Source organism: Esox lucius, chromosome 5 (genome assembly GCF_011004845.1).
Source record: "Esox lucius isolate fEsoLuc1 chromosome 5, fEsoLuc1.pri, whole genome shotgun sequence".
In the NCBI taxonomy this organism is placed as follows: Eukaryota; Metazoa; Chordata; class Actinopteri; order Esociformes; family Esocidae; genus Esox; species Esox lucius.
In genome coordinates, this window is record NC_047573.1 from 23,381,681 (window position 1) to 23,398,543 (window position 16,863).

General features: G+C 40.1%; 1 protein-coding gene across 1 annotated transcript; it reads left to right on the forward strand.

Annotated features, from left to right (window-relative positions):
- Positions 1–5,580: 5,580 nt before the first annotated feature.
- On the forward strand, positions 5,581–8,644 carry abi3b (ABI family, member 3b; the record flags this gene model as incomplete). Its single annotated transcript, XM_010894542.4, has 5 exons — positions 5,581–6,193; positions 6,538–6,705; positions 7,137–7,316; positions 7,879–7,994; positions 8,395–8,644. Coding segments are annotated over exons 1-5 (858 nt in total), but the record flags the coding sequence as incomplete, so codon positions are not given.
- Positions 8,645–16,863: the final 8,219 nt, after the last annotated feature.

Sequence of the window (16,863 nt, forward strand, 5' to 3'; positions counted from 1 at the left end):
TAAGCAATATCCTCTGGCATCAACATAAAGGTCATCCAATGAAGGTCCCCACAATGGTATGGAAGAATATGTCAGAAAATAGAAGCGTGACTTCAGTACAGATGCTGTGACATCCCCCTGCTACAATCAAAACATCAGCACAGATACATACAGTCATGTTTCCCATTACATTAGATAATTTGTATTTTGAAATTCAATTTTGTATTGAATTGAATTGAATTCCACACTTTGCTCCAGTAACCAAAACAAGGCTATAAAACAGTACTGCATTGCAACATGCTGTTAGTAGAGGAGACGGTTTTGTTTCTCCATAGTTTAGTTTCTCCATGGGGATCATGATAAAGGCTTTCTATTGTGAGAAAGTTGAAAGTTTGGAAATATTTTGAGATGTACTTCTCATTTAAGGTTAAGCACTAGTGGATTTCCGTGGATGACTGAATTTCGATGGATTATTATTTACAGGTTCGATAATGAGTGTACACAATGGGTAACAGATTCTGGAAGAGGATTTTGAATCGGTTGCATTTCACTGGAATTACTCAACAACATCTGGATATCATTCAACCTCCCCAGGCCTCTATAAAGCTCTAACAAAAAACAGCCTTGTGATTTTTGTTAAATCAAATGTTAAACTGTGTCAAATCAAATGTGAAACCCTACTGCTACAGAATGCAAATTTTCACAACATGACTGCTATAAAGAGAGCTTTAAAATAATAAGTGTTCAGTATAAGCATAAAACTTGAGGAAAAACCTCAACATCTCTCTGGATTCTCTATGTTAGTGGTTCCCAGTTTTTAATCCAAAAACACAACATCACATTGAAAAGGTCTTCTGGACCAGTGTTTCTTCAATGTAATCAGAAAAGAACACATGTAAATCCCTGTTACTACAAACATGTGCTTGGTCAACAAATATGCTAAATGGTTTACAAGTATATGTATATGTGGTAGATCAGTTTGTTGTCTCTATAGTAGATCAGTGTGTTGTCTCTATAGTAGATCAGTGTGTTGTCTCTATGGTAGATCAGTGTGTTGTCTCTATGGTAGATCAGTGTGGTGTCTCTATGGTAGATCAGTGTGTTGTCTCTATAGTAGATCAGTGTGTTGTCTCTATAGTAGATCAGTGTGTTGTCTCTATGGTAGATCAGTGTGTTGTCTCTATGGTAGATCAGTGTGTTGTCTCTATGGTAGATCAGTGTGTTGTCTCTATGGTAGATCAGTGTGTTGTCTCTATAGTAGATCAGTGTGTTGTCTCTATGGTAGATCAGTGTGTTGTCTCTATGGTAGATCAGTGTGTTGTCTCTATGGTAGATCAGTGTGTTGTCTCTATGGTAGATCAGTGTTGTGTCTCTATGGTAGATCAGTGTGGTGTCTCTATGGTAGATCAGTGTGGTGTCTCTATAGTAGATCAGTGTGGTGTCTCTATGGTAGATCTGTGTTGTCTCTATAGTAGATCAGTGTGTTGTCTCTATGGTAGATCAGTGTGGTGTCTCTATGGTAGATCAGTGTGGTGTCTCTATGGTAGATCAGTTTGGTGTCTCTATGGTAGATCAGTGTGTTGTCTCTATGGTAGATCAGTGTGTTGTCTCTATGGTAGATCAGTTTGGTCTCTATGGTAGATCAGTGTGTTGTCTCTATAGTAGATCAGTGTGTTGTCTCTATGGTAGATCAGTGTGTTGTCTCTATAGTAGATCAGTGTGTTGTCTCTATAGTAGATCAGTGTGTTGTCTCTATAGTAGATCAGTGTGGTTTCTCTGTGGTAGATCAGTGTGGTCTCTCTGTGGTAGATCAGTGTGGTCTCTCTGTGGTAGATCAGTGTGTTGTCTCTATAGTAGATCAGTGTGTTGTCTCTATAGTAGATCAGTGTGTTGTCTCTATAGTAGATCAGTGTGTTGTCTCTATGGTAGATCAGTGTGGTGTCTCTATGGTAGATCAGTGTGTTGTCTCTATAGTAGATCAGTGTGGTGTCTCTATGGTAGATCAGTGTGGTCTCTCTGTGGTAGATCAGTGTGTTGTCTCTATTGTAGATCAGTGTGGTCTCTCTGTGGTAGATCAGTGTGGTCTCTCTGTGGTAGATCAGTGTGTTGTCTCTATAGTAGATCAGTGTGTTGTCTCTATAGTAGATCTGTGTGTTGTCTCCATGGTAGATCAGTGTGTTGTCTCCATGGTAGATCAGTGTGTTGTCTCCATGGTAGATCAGTGTGTTGTCTCCATGGTAGATCAGTGTGGTCTCTCTATGGTAGATCAGTGTGGTCTCTCTATGGTAGATCAGTGTGGTCTCTCTATGGTAGATCAGTGTGGTCTCTGTGGTAGATCAGTGTGGTCACTCTGTGGTAGATCAGTGTGGTCTCTCTATGGTAGATCAGTGTGGTGTCTCTGTCGTAGATCAGTGTGGACTTTCTATGGTAGATCAGTGTGGTCTCTCTATGGCAGATCAGTGTGGTGTCTCTGTGGTAGATCAGTTTGGTCTCTGTGTTAGATCAGTGTGGTGTCTCTGTGGTAGATCAGTGTGTTGTCTCTATGGTAGATCTGTGTGGTGTCTCTATGGTAGATCTGTGTGTTGTCTCTATAGTAGATCAGTGTGTTGTCTCTATGGTAGATCAGTGCGTTGTCTCTATGGTAGATCAGTGTGTTGTCTCTATAGTAGATCAGTGTGTTGTCTCTATAGTAGATCAGTGTGTTGTCTCTATGGTAGATCAGTGTGTTGTCTCTATAGTAGATCAGTGTGTTGTCTCTATGGTAGATCTGTGTGTTGTCTCTATGGTAGATCAGTTTGGTGTCTCTATGGTAGATCAGTGTGTTGTCTCTATGGTAGATCTGTGTGTTGTCTCTATGGTAGATCAGTGTGGTGTCTCTATATATGGTAGATTATTATTAGTATGGACTGTTCAGGCATAACGTGAGCTTGGTATTATGACTATTAGATCATTTAAATCAACATTTGGACTGTACCTGGGGGTTCCAACATGCATCGTTTTACATTGAATACTTCCTGGGTGAGCAATGTGACGAAAGCGGAACAGCATGGCAAGGTGTGTACAGAAACACACATCTTGATCTTCGACTGTCCGCTGCCAGCTGGGTGTTGTTGGGATGAAACAAGGCCTTATTCTCAAATTGGACATAAAGAAATTGGTAGGGGAGAATAACAGGCAAAAATGGGACAGTTCAAAAATATAATACTGAGAGTAAAAAGGTCATCATAATTCAGCATTGAAGTGAGTACACGTAACGAGTAAATTTTTTTCCGTAAGTCTATACTAAGTACATTTATCTCATCTCTGAATGGGGCACAATATGAATTATTATGATTGGTTCAACTGGTGAGTTATTATAAATGTAGTCAGTGTTATCATATTGTAACAAGCTACTGTCTGGGTGTCCATTACAAGGCTTATTAAACGGAGCAGAACAGCAAACAGCTATGAACTAACATATATTATTAAAAGTCAGACTGAGGGAACATTCTATTAGGATGTATCAGATGAATGCATCCACAGGAAGATACTTTACAATATCTAGCAATGCAGACATTTATTTCTCGACAGACTGCCAGAAAGGAAAAATATCATAACTGTACGTAACCCAAATTCAATTATCACTGAAAGAAGATAGGAAATTATAATATTATAATTCAGTTTGAAATTAAATCTATAGTCCATTTCAATACATCCATATGTACACAATCCAAAATATTAAAGTGCCATCTGTTTGGCAAAGGAAACAATTGAATAGTGATTGTCTGACTAATAATAATAATAAATGATCAAATAACTTAAACAACAAATACAATACATTTACATCAATGCCACTTCATATGACCTTTGACCTCATACCAGAGGTGTAAAAAGTACAAAGTAAAAGTACTCAACTGGGTTCGGCGGTGTTCACCACTTTTGGGAAGTATCTAATTAAGATCTAAATAACCAGGTAAAGGGAGTTCAAAACTAACTAGTGATCAATTAAATTAAAAGGAAGAGTGTAAATTATCAATTAAGGACACTGATGAGTTATGAACTCTGTTTACATGGTCATTTAGCCCTTCTTTAGGAACTTCCCAAAACTGGTGAACACAGCCGAGTACTTCTACTTTGTACTTTTTACACCCCTGCCTCATACTCATCAGGATTGTTGGAACAGGGCAGGCCAGTGTAAGCAAGAATGAACATAAAGACATAAAAATATAGCTCTTGTTAGATATTAACGGGACATGGAGATAATACTAAGTTGTTAAATTAATATGAACCCTAATCCCTGTGATAAGCCATGGCTAATAGCATATTTACTTCTCTGTCCCCTTCATCCACCTTATTGACCAAGCAAGACCAGAATAGTATTACCAAGTCCAGGCTGCTTCAGGGTGGTGTAAAGCAAGTATGAGGAGACAACCTGACAGACGGACTGGTGAGAAAATGGAATTGGGGAATATGGATAAGGATTTGAAACATTAAATAAAAACATTAACTACAGATGTCTTCTGGTCATTAATGCAGATATTTATGGTAGTAATATACTGAAAGTCTTACATATAGCCCCTTTTAGGAGACCGTGGCATTCAAACAAAATTCCAAAGGTGAGGTGACCTTCACCAACAGTTCATGTACTACTCTGTAGACATCCCTACAACATCCAATAGGTGAAGTTCAATGCAGAGACAAAGGAGGAGTTGTTTATTATCTGGAGAGGAAAAAGTTGCCTTATCTTTATCTTATTTAGGTAATTCAAATTGAAAGATTTTGTCAACAACAAAAGCTATGTCGCTATCTCTTATGAATTTAATAAGACTGCAAGTTACCATAAATGCTCAAAATAGCTTTCTGCAAATTATCAGGTATTTTTTATTGGGTTGTTGATAATTATTGCCATGTCAGGACATTATCAGGGGACAATGATACCTAGCGGCACTTCAATTATTTACTCAGTTTGGGTCATAACCGGTTTGCCATCTGCAATCTTTACTGGAAGATTAATAGCATTTCAAAAGGTCATGGCAGGAAGGACCTATTTAATGCAGAAAAACAGACAGGGTACCCAATTTCCAAATGCACAAGGGCTTTTATTTAAAAACATACACTCACTAGCTTACTAGGTACACCCATCTAAAACCGGGTCGGAACACTTTGCCTCTTGAACAGCTTGAGTTGATTCTATAAGGTGCCAACTACATTGAGACTGTTGGTCCAAACTGATTCATGCAGTTCATGGAGAGTAAGACTATAACTGGATGTCCTGATGCCTGTCAGAGTTCTACATGGCTACCACAGCCATTCTGTAGGGTTGTCATAAACGGGGTGGTGTACATGAGAACTTGGCAACTGTGTGTAGATTTAACATAATATGGAGTCCTTATGCTACATTTAGTACCGTGATTCACATAGCGCAGACAGAGAGACTGACAAGTAAAAAAAAAAACACTCAAGTTCATATACAAGCTCAAAATAACTGTGCGTATGTACTTTTGCACTTTAGAAAATGCACTCAGGCTGCCCTCTAGTGACTGCCGTCGGGTAGGGGCTCAGTAGTATGCTACAGATTTATCCTGTCCATGTAACTACCTTTCTTTCATTAGGTCTATATCGGTTAAACTAAGACTAGGTTAGAACAATCATTTAAAAAGAATACCTAAGCAACAACTAAGATAATTATCGAAACAATGTTTGGTTACAAACATAAAACATTGGGCTGCAATAATTTAAGATTTCACAGTTTGAAAATGTGACTGTGGTATAGCTTGGCTACCTAAATTAACGATGGTACCGCGTTCTAAATAATATGCACATTGGTTTAATACAACCTAAACGAATACTGTAGGTTAGGCACCCTAGCTGGAGACGAGTCAAAACCCATACCCTGCGGTTATTCCGCATTCAGCAACAACTCCTTGTAACAACACGCCTCGCCTGTCACTTCACCTGAAGTCTAGTTAGGCTGGGTCGCTCAGTGGCCGCACCGTTTCTTCATCTTCTTTACCGACTATTGAAAAGAACAAACCAGACTACTTTTGTACTACACGTCTGCACATTCTTCCCGGAACAAACTAAGTCCAAAATGACGGAACAACAGGAGTGTTCAGAACTTGTTTCACAAATATTACAAGAGGCTCCAACTGCGAGAAAAGCGCTGATTGACAACTACGCCAACCTTCACAAAGTAGCCGACTACTGTGAAAACAATTATCTAGGCTTAGTACAGGTAAGAATTTTAGACAGTTAATAACATAATTTACTCCTTGACAAAATATTATTCTATTTATATGTTTATTTAATACATTTTGTTTGCTTGTGAAACTTCTAGGTGCTTGGTGATCTTATTCTCTTCTTTCTCTGTCTTACGGTAGAAAGTCTTGGTTTAGTTGTAAACAATTTTATTTTTATTTTAAGTTAAAGTTCATCTGCTTTTCGGGGTAGGCCTAACAAATGAAATGGCAAGACATACCCTCTTATTATGTTATTGTAAGTGACTCAAAAAGTGTTTGTTAAACAACTTTTGATATTCCAATTATCTTATCTAGTAAGTATGCTTGAAACACGATATAGGATGGGGACACGAGGAAGGCTTTGGAGGAGACCAAGGCATTGACCACTCAGGCTTTAGCCAGTGTGACCTACCAGATCAACAGCCTAGCCAGTTCGGTCCTAAGGCTGTTAGACAACCAGGCCAAACAGCTGAAATACATGGAGAACTCTATCAACCTCCTCTCTCTGGTAAGAAACCACTTCTTCGGGACATGTAGAATCACTGTAGTCCAATATGTATTCTATACTATTCTGTACTGTACCATTCCGGAAGAGAAACGTTGTTCAAGTAGTACAGTAGAGGCCTACTGCTCAGTGTCAATTGCATACCAATAAAATGCATCATATAATATGATTTTATGTTTACCAAAGAGGATGTTGTTTGTGTGGAGGAACAAAAGAGAGCAGAGAGAGCATTATTGTATTGTTTGGCAACTTAGTTTATTAGGTTACTACACAGCAAGGGGCTTTTGTTAAATAGAGGAAGTGCAGAGAAATATATTGGCTTGCAATGCACTACTTTGTGTCCCCTATTCTATTCATAGTGCATTATCTCAGTGAATATTATGCTTCCATTTGGTGCTCAGAACCAGTGTTGAAATAACTCTGCTGTCTCCCAGGCTGTGGCTATGCATCAGGAGAAAGTGGCCCGCAGAGAGATCGGAGTTCTCACCACAGTTAGGAAGTTGGCCTGCGCCAAATTGATGTGCCCTCCCAAAGCCGGGCGGGAGCCGGAAGGCCGCTACATCAGAAGAACCCTATCCTTCACCGAACTGGACACGGTGGGACACAACTTTAATGTAAGTATACAGGCGGCAGACTTTCCTTCCATGTTTCTCTTACATACAGATGTGTTCCATTAAATGCATATTTTAGATATTTAAGAATATGCTAATGACTTGAAAATGCCAGCTGCACGTTAAGAAGCAAAACAGTGTCCATAGATAATTAAGCAAGAAGGTGCTACATTGCCACGGTATTTTGGCCTATGGGATTATATATAATTCCTATGGGATTGAAACCGAGTCGATCTCATCAGCATTTTTATTTGTCTGTAATTAAATCCTACCTTTCCAACATAAGGCCATCTTGTCCAGTTAGACTAGTGTCCAGCTGTCTAAACATACGTATTTGAATTAATGACCTGTAAGCCTTGACCAAATGTTTATTATAGTTTCAGCCTCACTAATATTCAGTTTAGAAACTCCAACAATTTCTTTCCCCCACATGGCATGCATAGAATTGCCACAAAATTGCTTTAAACTGCAACATTTGATCTTTTTCAACCCTGGCAAAATTGCACGAAAGGTCACCTAAAAAATATGTTTTTTTGGTTTTTCTTAATTTCTTGTATTCAATAAGAAGCAGTCTGGGACAAGACCAGGGACTTCAGAGACCACACAGATTACAGGAAGCAATGGCCCTGTGGAGCAGCCCGGGGAACCCACTTTCACCAATGTCAAAAGTGATCTCTATAGGTACGCACTGGTTGGCTAGAGTGGTAGGATCAGTTAACATCCTTTCATTATGAAACCTATTAACACACTATTTTCAAGTAATGTAAATCTACTAATGCCCCTAATTTCATGTAAATCTACTAATTCCCTTATTAAAAGTAATGTAAACTACTAATGTCCTAATTTCAAGAAATGTAAATGTATTTATGCCCCAATTACAAGTGATCTAAATCTAGTGAAGCCTCAGTTACAAGTAATGTAAATCTACCCATTGCCCTAATTACAACTTTACAAGTAATGTCTACATATGAGAACCACATGGCTTAAACTGTTTCAAAGAGAAGGGGATTCTGAAGTGGGTAGAAACATTGCTATCAATGTACTACATATGAATTCAGCTGAATCTTCTCATTCTACCTAGGTCAAATCTTGGCTTTAATGTGGCTGTACCGTTAGTGCCCACCTTCCCGAACCTCACCCAAGATGTCCCAGCACCCCGTCCTTCATCCATGTTTGATTCCAGTCTTCCTCCACCTGACTCCATGGACTCTGATCTTCCTCCTCCTTCACCTTCCATGGCCATGTCTAACAACCTCCCGCCCCCCCCTCCTCTTCCCCCCAACCATACATCCCCTAATGTTCTCCCTCCCCCTCCGCCTCCTCCTCCACCTGGCTCAATGGGGGCTGCTCCACCTCCTCCACCTCCTCCTCCACCTGGCTCAATGGGGGCTGCTCCACCTCCTCCACCTCCTCCACCTCCTCCTCCACCTGGCTCAATGAATAGTGTTTGTCCTCCTCCACCTCCCCCCAGTACTTCAAACAGCTTCCCACCTCCACCCTTTTCAATGGGTGATGAACCACCTACTCCTCCACCTCCTCCTACCAGCCCTTCAAATAGGTTCCCCTCTCCTCCTCCACCTCCACCTGGTACAACAGGTAATGCTCCCCCTCCCCCCCCTCCTCCTCCACCTCTCCCTGGTGCCTCCACTAAGGTGCCCCCACCACCCCCGCCTCCTCCACTTCCATGAATGACATTGGTAAATGTCTGCCCGATATATCTTCTTCTGTGTATGTCAAGGGTGAATCCTTTAACTGGGGCCTGTGATAGAAATGCAATGTACATTGGACTGGATATATTGTTATCGATAGAAATGGTCTGCTCACAAGTGTTTATGAAGATGTTGAAACAAAAATGAATTGATTTCCATGTTTAAGTAGATTGTTGACAGAATTCTGCATTAAACCATTTTTTTATATAGTGCGTATTGTTGCGTTTTGCAAATGTATGTCCACCAGAAGCTGGTGTCATGTTAGGGCCCTCACACATTATTCAGTTAAACAGTTATTCAGGTATTGTATAGGTACTCTATATTTAACAACTGATCTGGGACTAAGTCCTCTCCAAAAGTTCACATTCCTTCAGATATAAAGCAGCTGTGGGTCTCACTCATTCCAACTTGTCCCAACATGTCCCAGGCTACATTCCTAGGCTGCGTGCCGTAACGTGGAATCCTAGCTGTTGTTATTCCTAATTTCCTCCTTGTCATGGTGTCTTCTATTTCACATCACTTTTACAGCATCTTTATTAGCAATACATCTACTTCAGTCGCCGTTTGATATTTTGAACATCAGTCAGGCAAATCTTTTGTTACCTTGCCCAGTGCCTCAAAGCCATTGGCTGATATACTTTGTGTTCCAAATAGCACACTATTCCCTATATAATGCACTAAATCTGGAATAATTAGCCATTTAGGACTTAGGAGTAGTGTTCTGAGTGGTGTGATAAAGTGTGCGTCACTGATAATATTTGACAGTAAATGGGTCTTTGAACAGGTCAGTGAGATTGTAAAAGTGCTTACATTTGCGTATTTCCTGTGGCAAATTACCAAATCAACTCACATGTCGACATATGTACATGTTACTGTTCATTTACAGGTCTTGGTGGGATGTATTGATTGTTTATTTAAAAAATGTTTATGAATATTAAAAGCATAATTTAGTTATGCATGTACAATGGATATAAAAAGTATGTTAAAATGCCAGGTTTTTGTAATGTAAAAGAATGAGACGAAGATAAATTATGTCAGAACTTTTTCCACGTTTAATAATGTGACCAATAATGTGAACAATTCAATTGAAAAAAAAACTGAAATCTTCGAGGGGGAAAAATGAAAAATAAAAGCCTTACAATAATCTGGTTGTGTAAGTGTGCACACCCTCTTATAACTGGGGATGTTGCTGTGTTCAGAATTAACCAATCACATTCATTACACACCTGCCATCATTTAAAGTGATTGATTAATCACAAATAAAGGGTAGCTGTTCTAGTGGGATTTTCCTGACATTTTCTTAGTTGCATCTCAGAGCAAAAACCATTGTCCAAAGCATCAGAGGGATCTCGCTGAAAGATATCAGTCAGGAGAAGGGTACAAAATTATTTCCAAAGCATTAGTTATACCATGGAACACCGTGAAGACAGTCATCATCAAGTGGGCTGTATTTCTTCAGCTGGAACCAGGGCCTTAGTCAGTGTGGAGGGAATAATGAACAGTTCCAAATACCAAGCAGTTTTGGCACAAAACCTTCATGCGTCTGTTAGAAAGATGAAGAGGAAGTTTACCTTTCAGCACGACAACAACCCAAAGCACTCATCCAAATCTACAAAAGCATGGCTTCACCAGAAGAAGGTGCTTCAACAAAGTATTAATTTAAGGGTGTGCACACTTATGCAACCAAGTTATTGTGTTTTTTATTTTTTATTTTTCCCCCTCAAAGATTTCAGTTTGTTTTTCAATAGAATTGTTCACGTTATAGGTCACATTAAAGGTGGAAAAAGTTCTTACATGATTTATCTTTGTCTCATTCTTTTACATCAGGGGTGTGTAGACTATATATCCAGTGTACGGCACTGTGTACACATTTTTAAAAGCCACTGGAAATTCAATTGATGTAATTTCTACTTGAGTCCACACTTTTCAATGTTAAATGATTTTCTAATAAAGCTTAATTAGCATATTTCCCAAAGGGCATTGGTGTTTGAGCAAATTGAAGTTTTCAGGCCTGCAAGTCACGTGATGCTGGGATAGAAGTTGTGTACCTCCTATTGGAATCCATTTGAATTAGAGTGGGAATATTCAACATTTCAAATATCTATTCAGGAGTAAAATTTAGATATGACACTACCTAAATTATCTTAACTGGAATAACCATTCAGTAACAGCAATGATTTGAAGTTGCAGATGGGATGAGTTCAGAAAAATGTATATTATGTATATATTAATAAAGTAAAACAAGGTATTGAAAATTTGACAATCAATTCAACAACAACAAAAAAACTTCTGCAAGGTATGAAATATGATAAGGATTAGTGTGGTTTGTGTTCACCTCTAACTTACTGTACATTGATAGAGGGGATGCCATAAAACTCTTCCTGTCTACACTACATGAAATATGTTTTTAACACCTCTTTAAACATAGGATTAGTAATATTACCAAGTTCTATGAAGGCTTTGTGTGGAGGAAAGGGTACAAGTTCATAATCCACTTCTTATCTGTAGAAAACAGACTCACCGTAACAAATGGGTTTTTCAGTTGTCTAAGATATCACATCACACTGATTACTTGTCAGTCTGCTGGGTTTGGCTCGTGAAGGCAACTCAGACATAAGAATGACTGTTGGGATTCTTACCTACATGTTAAGTTATCTGGCGCCCCTAGAAAATGAAATGATTTCTGAGATTGCTGTGTAAGTAGAGCTCAACTGGTCACAAAAAGAGGTTGAGATGGATTATAACTGGCATTGAATGGGGATTAACCATGACTGATTGACTTGCACTTATGGTTCACATGGTGTTTGGAAGTTAATAATGATGTTACTGAATTTAAATTTCTCTTTTGCGCAAGGAGCTCTCTGTAAGGATGTTTTTTTTTGTAGTCTCTACATAGAGATAGCCATCAGGCCAGCAGACTGTCATGGACAATGAGAGTGTGTTACTTGGTTCGTTAAAGTAAGTCTTGCCATTTCTTGCATACCATCATTGATCTGCCAGTCAACCATTAAACATTTGTCTTCTGTGCACACGTCACATCTAATTGGGAGCAGTAAGATTAGGTTAAAAATATATATATCCAAGTATTAAAACAGTTTAACCTAAAACTATTGATAATTATAACAAAATATAGAGTAGCTAGCTGACAAAAGGCTGGGAGGCCCCATGCGCCAGCATCTCTCAGGTGGGGTTAGCATCTGTCAGCAGGAATGAACTGGTTTCAACATCCTGGCGATTCCTGCTAATTCTGAGTTATTTTGATGAGTGAGCCTGCCTTCGCACTGGTTTTCCCATGTGACTTCCTAGTTGGACAAGCAGTGTGGACAGACTTAGAGAGGCTTGGCACAGATGCTTTGGAGGAAGACGTAGCCCAATCTTAAATCTCAAACCTAAAATGAGGGATTGTTATAAGACAAGGCTATTGATAAAAATTATATGTCACATAATTGGGAAGGGAGAATAAGGACAGTTATACAGGGCACAGGGATTGGCTCAACAAGTATGTACAAAAAGCTAAATTAAGTAATAATCCATGTCAATCTCTATAATAATCCGTAGCCACCATCACACTTTATTGCAATGTTGTGGCTGGCCCATAAATCATGACTAAATCATTTATGTTTCCTCAAACTGCATTTCCAGGTTCATCTTCACGCCTTTACTGGCCATAGCGCTGTATCTGCTTTGTTGCCATAGCAAGTGGCCATGTACCCGTGAGGACGGCTCAGATGACTCCCCTATCTATGTCATCCCTGTGCCTGAAGAAGATAGGAGAGGACCAAGACAGGATTCAAGGCCCCACCGTAGAGCTCCTTCTGGGCCATCGAGTGCCTTCCCACCGTTACCCACCACTGTCTACAGGCCGCCCAATATAGAACTACCTCCATATTGCTCGGTGGACCCCATCAACTATTTGCCACCATACACTCTGGTAGGACAGTACTCCACGGACAGGTTAACCTCAAACTATCAAAGTACATTATCCTCAGCCTTGCAAAACTGGGAAAAAAGTATTTTCTTTTATGGGCAAATGTGGTCTGGCGGTCTGAACCACTACCTTTGGTGAGCATGTACAGCTGCAGCATGGGACAGAATCCGGCCCACTGCTCTTTCAGAAAAACTGACTTTTTATTTCTTACCAGTCTCTATCCATAAAGCACAAAAACGTCAGACAAACGTTAAAATGTGTGGGTGTTTAACAGCCTAGTGATCACGTTTTAACTAAATAGGAAACGAAAAGTGCACACAAAAGTATCAGTGAATATAGCACACACCTTTTAAAGGTATCAGTGAGTGTAGACTATGCCTTTTAAAAGGGATCAGTGACTATAGGCCACGCCTTTTAAAGGGATCAGTTACTACAGGCCACACCTTTGAAAGGTAAAGGAAACTAAAGGCCACACCTTTTAACTAGGGACTGACATGAACCTGTGTTGTCTGCATTGCAGTTTAACCCACAGGACCATGAGGACATCTTACCTTCCTACGAAGCAGTGATAGCAGACGAACCTCCTGTCTGCAAAGCAGTGGTGGTACCAGACGACCTTTCAGCAGTCCTGTATCCGCCATTGCCCCCAATCCAACACCCCTTGTCCCCACACCTAGGTGACCCCGAACCCCACACACCTGTACACCAACATGAATGTGACTTTGCACAACTGAAATCCCATTTTTTGCTGAATCTGTTTTTGAGATATTTATGTAATGAACAGTTCGGACCCAAGGGTGTTCCTGCTCAGTGAAAACACAGGGACAGATATTTAGTGGGGACAACAAACCTACAGACTGGCAGAGGGCTTAAAGGACTGTCCACTGACCGAGATGACGTCAACCTATTCGAATGTCACTCAACAACTGTAAGATGACATCAAGTGACCTACAAAAAGAATGGCAATGTCATGGTGCGGTGAGCAGCAGCGCCACCGTGCCATATTTTCACAAGTTCCCATATTCTCACGAACACATCCCGGACTGTCACATGTTTCCAATCTTCCACACCAGGTCCCAATCTAGCTAATTTGTATGTGTATGTATGTTTCCCCTCTGCTCCCCACATTGTGGCTCATTGTTCTTGTCATGTTTGGATGTCGTGTGTGTTGCCGTTATTGTAAGTACTTGTACCATTTCTTATTGTCGTTTTTGCTGCTTTAGTCAGCCCTTTGCTTTTGTGTGTTTTGTGCTCGGTGTTTGTTTATTTCTTATATATTAAAGAATCCACACCGACTACCCCTGCCTGCATCTGGTTCCTTGCTCTCGCAACACATCACTACACCACCTGTTGTGACAGGCAAACAGCAGCTAGGGTGAAGCATGGCGAGGACGGTTCAAAACTGGCTCCTAGGGGCAGGGCTGAAGTCGTGCAAAGCTAGAAAAAAGCCCTTCATCAATGAGAACCAAAGGATGAAGTTTGCAAAAGACCATAAGGATTGGACCGTAGAGGAATGGAGTAAGGTCATCTTCTCTGAGAGGTCAAATGTTCAGCTTTGCCCAACACCTGATGGTCTAATGGTTAGACGGAGACCTGGAGAGGCCTACAAGCCACAGTGTCTCACACCCACTGGGAAATTTGGTGGCGGATCAGTGATGATCTGGGGATGCTTCAGCAAGGCTGGAATCGGGCAGATTTGTCTTTGTGAAGGACACATGAATCAAGCCAAGTACAAGGTTATCCTGGAAGAACACCTGCTTCCTTCTGCTCTGACAATGTTCCCCAACTCTGGATGGAGGACAACCAAAGGACAACCAAATCAAGACCCTGTCATGGCCAGCCCAATCTCCAGACCTGAACCCCATTGAAAACCTCTGGAATTTGATCAAGAGGAAGATGGATGGTCACAAGCCATCAAACAAAGCCGAGCTACTTGAATTTTTGTGCCAGGAGTGGCATAAAGTCACCCAACAGCAATGTGACAGACTGGTGGTGAGCATGCCAAGCCACATGAAAGCTGTGATAAAAAATCTGGGTTATTCCACCGAATATTGATTTGTGAACTCTTCCTAAGTTAAAACATTAGTATTTTGTTGTGGAAAAATGAATATGAATTTGTTTTCTTTGTATCATTTGAGGTCTGAAAACTGCATATTGTTTTGGTTATTTTGACCAGAATAAATACTCTAAATGACTATTTCTATTTGGAATTTGGGAGTAATGTTGTCAGTAGTTTATAAAATAAAACTGTTCATTTAACTCAAACACATACCTATGAATATTAAAAACCAGAGAAACTGATAATTTTGCAGAGCTGTACAGGTGCTCTTAATTTTTTCCAGAGCTGTACAGGTGCTGGTCATAAAATTAGAATATCATCAAAAAGTTGATTTATTTCAGTAATTTTTTAGAAATGTTGGCCAACTGAAAAGTATGAACATGAAAAGTATGAGCATGTACAGCACTCAATACTTAGTTGGGGCTCCTTTTGCCTGAATTACTGCAGCAATGCGGCGTGGCATGGAGTCGATCAGTCTGTGGCACTGCTCAGGTGTTATGAAAGCCCAGGTTGCTCTGATAGTGGCCGTCAGCTCTTCTGCATTGTTGGGTCTGGCGTTTCGCATCTTCCTCTTCACAATACCCCATAGATTTTCTATAGAGTTAAGGTCAGGTGAGTTTGCTGGCCAATTAAGAACAGGGAAACCATGGTCCTTAAACCAGATACTGGTAGCTTTGGCACGTGTGCAGGTGCCAAGTCCTGTTGGAAAATGAAATCTGCATCTCCATAAAGTAGGACAACAGCAGGACGCATTAAGTGCTCTAAAACTTCCTGGTAGACGGCTGCGTTGACCTTGGACCTCAGAAAACACAGTGGACCAACACCAGCAGATGACATGGCACCCCAAACCATCCCTTACTCTGGAACCTTTACACTGGACTTCAAGCAACATGGATTCTGTGCCTCTCCTCTCTTCCTCCAGACTCTGGGACCTTGATTTCCAAAAGAAAAGCAAAATGTACTTTCATCAGAGAACATAACTCAGCAGCAGTCCAGTCCTTTTTGTCTTTAGCCCAGGTGAGACGCTTCTGACGCTGTGTCTTGTTCAAGAGTAGCTTGACACAAGGAATGCGACAGCTGAAACCCATGTCTTGCATATGTCTGTGCGTGGTGGTTCTTGAAGCACTGACTCCAGCTGCTGTCCACTCTTTGTGAATCTCCCCCATGTTTTTGAATGGGTTTTGTTTTACAATCCTTTCCAGGGTGTGGTTATCCCTATTACTTGTACACTTTTTTCTATCACATCTTTTCCTTCCCTTCACTATTAATGTGCTTGGACGCAGAGCTCTGTGAACAGCCAGCCTCTTTGACTATGACCTTTTGTGTCTTGCCCTCCTTGTGCAAGGTGTCAATGGTTATCTTTTGGATAGCTGTCAAGTCAGCAGTCTTCCCCATGATTGTGTTGCCTACAGAACTACACTGAGACACTATTTAAAGGCCTTTGCAGGTGTTTTGGGTTAGTTAGCTGATTAGAGTGTGGCACCAGGTGTCTTTAATATTGAACCTTTTCACAATATTCTAATTATCTGAGATACTGATATTGGGTTTTTCATTAGTTGTCTGTTATAATCATCAAAATTAAAAGAAATAAACACTTGAAATATATCCGTCTGTGTGGAATGAATGTATACATTATACAAGTTTCACTTTTTGAATGGAATTACTGAAATAAATAAATTTTTTGATGATATTCTAATTTTATGACCAGCACCTGTATATTGTTTATATTCATGTACATTATTTTAATTTACATGTGAATTCCATTCAAAAAGAGAAATAAAACAATGTAAAAAATGCATGTTTTTATATGGAGATCCATCACTGGAAGAAAATAATATAGCTGAGGTGAAATGT